We start from the raw sequence: 2,940 nt of genomic DNA, 5'->3' as shown, positions 1-2,940 counted from the left end.
TATATGCATAAGAGACCAAAAGTTAATTATCTCTTGAAGATTGTTCCTCAAAACCGTTAACTCAAGTTCAATGTTAGCACAATGGAATAATACCATTTACAGAGAGATTGCTTACTTCTTACTTCCTAACAGAAATTTGAAGTCTACATTTGATTAAATTGTGATATATGGGCCATGATTATTCATAATTTTAATCATACATATGCGGTTCCATTTTATATTACCAATAAAAAGTTTGATATAGTCTAGTTATAAAGACTAAAGCTAATTAAAACGCCATCGAAGCAGGCTTTGTCCATGCATGACCAACTACACAACAACAGTCGCATACAAGTTACAACCATACGTACATGCATGTTTAAGGATAGTCTAAACTTTTGTCTATAATACACGATTAAAAGCAATTAAGTATGTTTAAACAAAGTCTACAAAATCACTATTAAACACACACAAAAATATACATATCATAATTTACTTTAATGAGCAAACTGACACGCTTAAGATCGAACAAAGAACCAGCCGCAAGATACTAATTTGCCAAGAACAAGTGATAAAACCTATAATATATAGATGATGTATGTGTATTTCATTTGATATCCAGATTACCGCAATAGACGTATTTTGTATGTATATTTCATAAATACATGTAAACTTACACCTAGCTAAGCCAAAACTAGGGTTTTCTCGCGTACGTGTGTGTATATATACTCTCTACTAGGGTTTACAGTGTAGTATAGTAAAATGAACCGAATCTATCGTCGCCATATATATAACCATACGTATAGTTAACAAAGTAATTATGAGTCACATTATTCACATATTATATATGAAATGATCTCAGATAATTAAGATGTAGTTCATTAAAGAATTTATCATCAAATTTTTCACCATTCACGTGTTAGTATATGATCTTAGTTTGGCGTATAAAACTACAGTCTTCAACAAGAGCGTTCTATCCAGATCTATTTAACGTTTATGTATGTATAGAATTCCAAAAAGATCATAACGTTGAAATTAATTGAAATTTATAGAGATTAAATATAGAGAAAAATAAAATGCTTACCATTAATTAATCTCAGATTTGTTTTATTATATGTTTTTTGTTTGCTTGCTAAGATGGCAAGTTGGAGCTACTAGTTCCTGTAGTACCATCTCCACTCTTCATAGGATTCCTCTTCTTCTTCTTCCTTTTCTTGTACGGAACTCCTCTTGCCTTGGCCTGTGAATCTCTCACTTCCCTAAGAAAAACCCTAATTCCACCGCCGGCAAAAGGGTTTCTCTCCGGCAACCCTCCGTTCTCCTCGTAAGCGGCTCTCAGCCGTCCGATCAAAGCATCTAAACTCCCCCACGCTTGTTTTAGAGGACAGATACACTGTCCAGCCGGCTCAACTTGTCCGAAAAAAGTACATCCATGGACATGAACTTTTGTCTTTCCGAACTGGTCAAGATACTGTAGGAAGTCTAGGATGTGGTTCGAACCGCACTGTGAGATGTGAACCGGTGGCTGCTGGTTACGAAGGTATTGACAAAACGTGTTCCAGTCTCGCCGTTTCTGTGACTCGTACCGGCTCAACGCTGGTGGGTTAGGAGGTGACTGTGGTTGTTGCGGTTCCGGTTGCGGTTGCGGTTGCGGTTGGGGTTGCGGTTGCGGTTGAGAGGATGATCGTTCTGCTATGCCTTTGCCTTTGTTGCTAGGACTAGCCATGGATTCGATCTGCTCTTTATGATTTCTTGATCGATGATAATCACTACATGACTAGTACAGATGATTCATAAGATTTTTTCTACTTTTTTAAGTATTTTTTGTCTTTGAAGGAGAAGAAGAGAGGAATATAGAGAAACTATTGTCAATGATAGTGGAGAGACCTTTAGAAAATTTTGTACATTAAGTAGAAATAATCCTATTATATTCTCGCAAAAATTATTTGATGGGAATATATATAAATATATAGCATCGAATCAGTATAAGAGGTGAAAAAAAAAATAGGGGATAAGATGAATGAAATGAATGAAAAATGAGGTAATTCATACCTTTCATCAAAATTACCATCCAATGATTTTAAATTGATGAAATGATCATTCAAGATAAGTGATAAATTTTGTGTGAAATTAATGAAATAAACTAGTTCACATGATTTATTATACAGTTTAAAATAACAATCTAGCTTAAAACTATAATTTTATATTTTTATTGTCAGCAAAATCAGGTTTTCTTTAATTAATCAACGTCGAGTTAGTCGTTTTTAATTAGCCAGCTCGTTTTTAGTTAATCATAAAGTGTAATAACATGAGGCAATTCCTCTCATGCCCCTATATCTCACTCTTTAATCTCTATTAGACAGTTTTCTTCTTTTAATTTTATATTTCTAACGAAAAATCATAAAATTAAATCGGAAACGTGAATATTTTTTATTTGATTTATAGAATTTGATAAAAATAAAAAAAAATAAAAAAAAAAACTATTTTTCATATTTTTACGAAAATCATTAAAATAGGTTAAAAACGTTTTTAAAATTTTTTTTTTCAAATTTGAAAAGTATAAAAGTTAAATACTTGCCCATGGGTTCACTAATCCATAGGGGGATTAGGGTTTAGTTTTGAAAAGGGAAGAAGATTTGATTAGGGATTTAGTGTTTTGATCAAAAATAGAATTATGAAAAAGGGGTATAGAAGATTAAGAGAGTCCATAGGAGATTGTATATAGAGAAATAGGGGTACAGAAAAAGTTGACTCTAATAACATTTCAGAACAAACATATGTAAAACGTATATTATATATAATTAGCAAAGTAAAATGCAAATTATGTTGATGATGTTTTAGAATATCGGGTTAATTAGTGATAGATGAGGGAGACAGGAGATGGGAGCCACAAAGAATGCTTTAGCTCTTTCATTTTCAATCGGTAGACCTATCACATTCTTTCCTCTTCCTTTGATCTGT

The 2,940-nt window shown here is 32.7% G+C and overlaps 1 protein-coding gene across 1 annotated transcript; it reads right to left on the bottom strand.

Moving 5' to 3' along the window:
- Window positions 1–961: 961 nt before the first annotated feature.
- Window positions 962–1,901, bottom strand: LOC108836476 (protein LIGHT-DEPENDENT SHORT HYPOCOTYLS 7-like). The gene has a single exon (XM_018609630.2). It carries the CDS (start codon window positions 1,703–1,705, stop codon window positions 1,112–1,114), a length of 594 nt encoding a protein of 197 aa, XP_018465132.2. The 5' UTR covers window positions 1,706–1,901; the 3' UTR covers window positions 962–1,111.
- Window positions 1,902–2,940: the final 1,039 nt, after the last annotated feature.

Source organism: Raphanus sativus, unplaced genomic scaffold (assembly GCF_000801105.2).
Source record: "Raphanus sativus cultivar WK10039 unplaced genomic scaffold, ASM80110v3 Scaffold3489, whole genome shotgun sequence".
In the NCBI taxonomy this organism is placed as follows: domain Eukaryota; kingdom Viridiplantae; phylum Streptophyta; class Magnoliopsida; order Brassicales; family Brassicaceae; genus Raphanus; species Raphanus sativus.
Note: the sequence above shows the minus strand (reverse complement) of the source record. Positions and strands in the feature narration are given on the sequence as shown.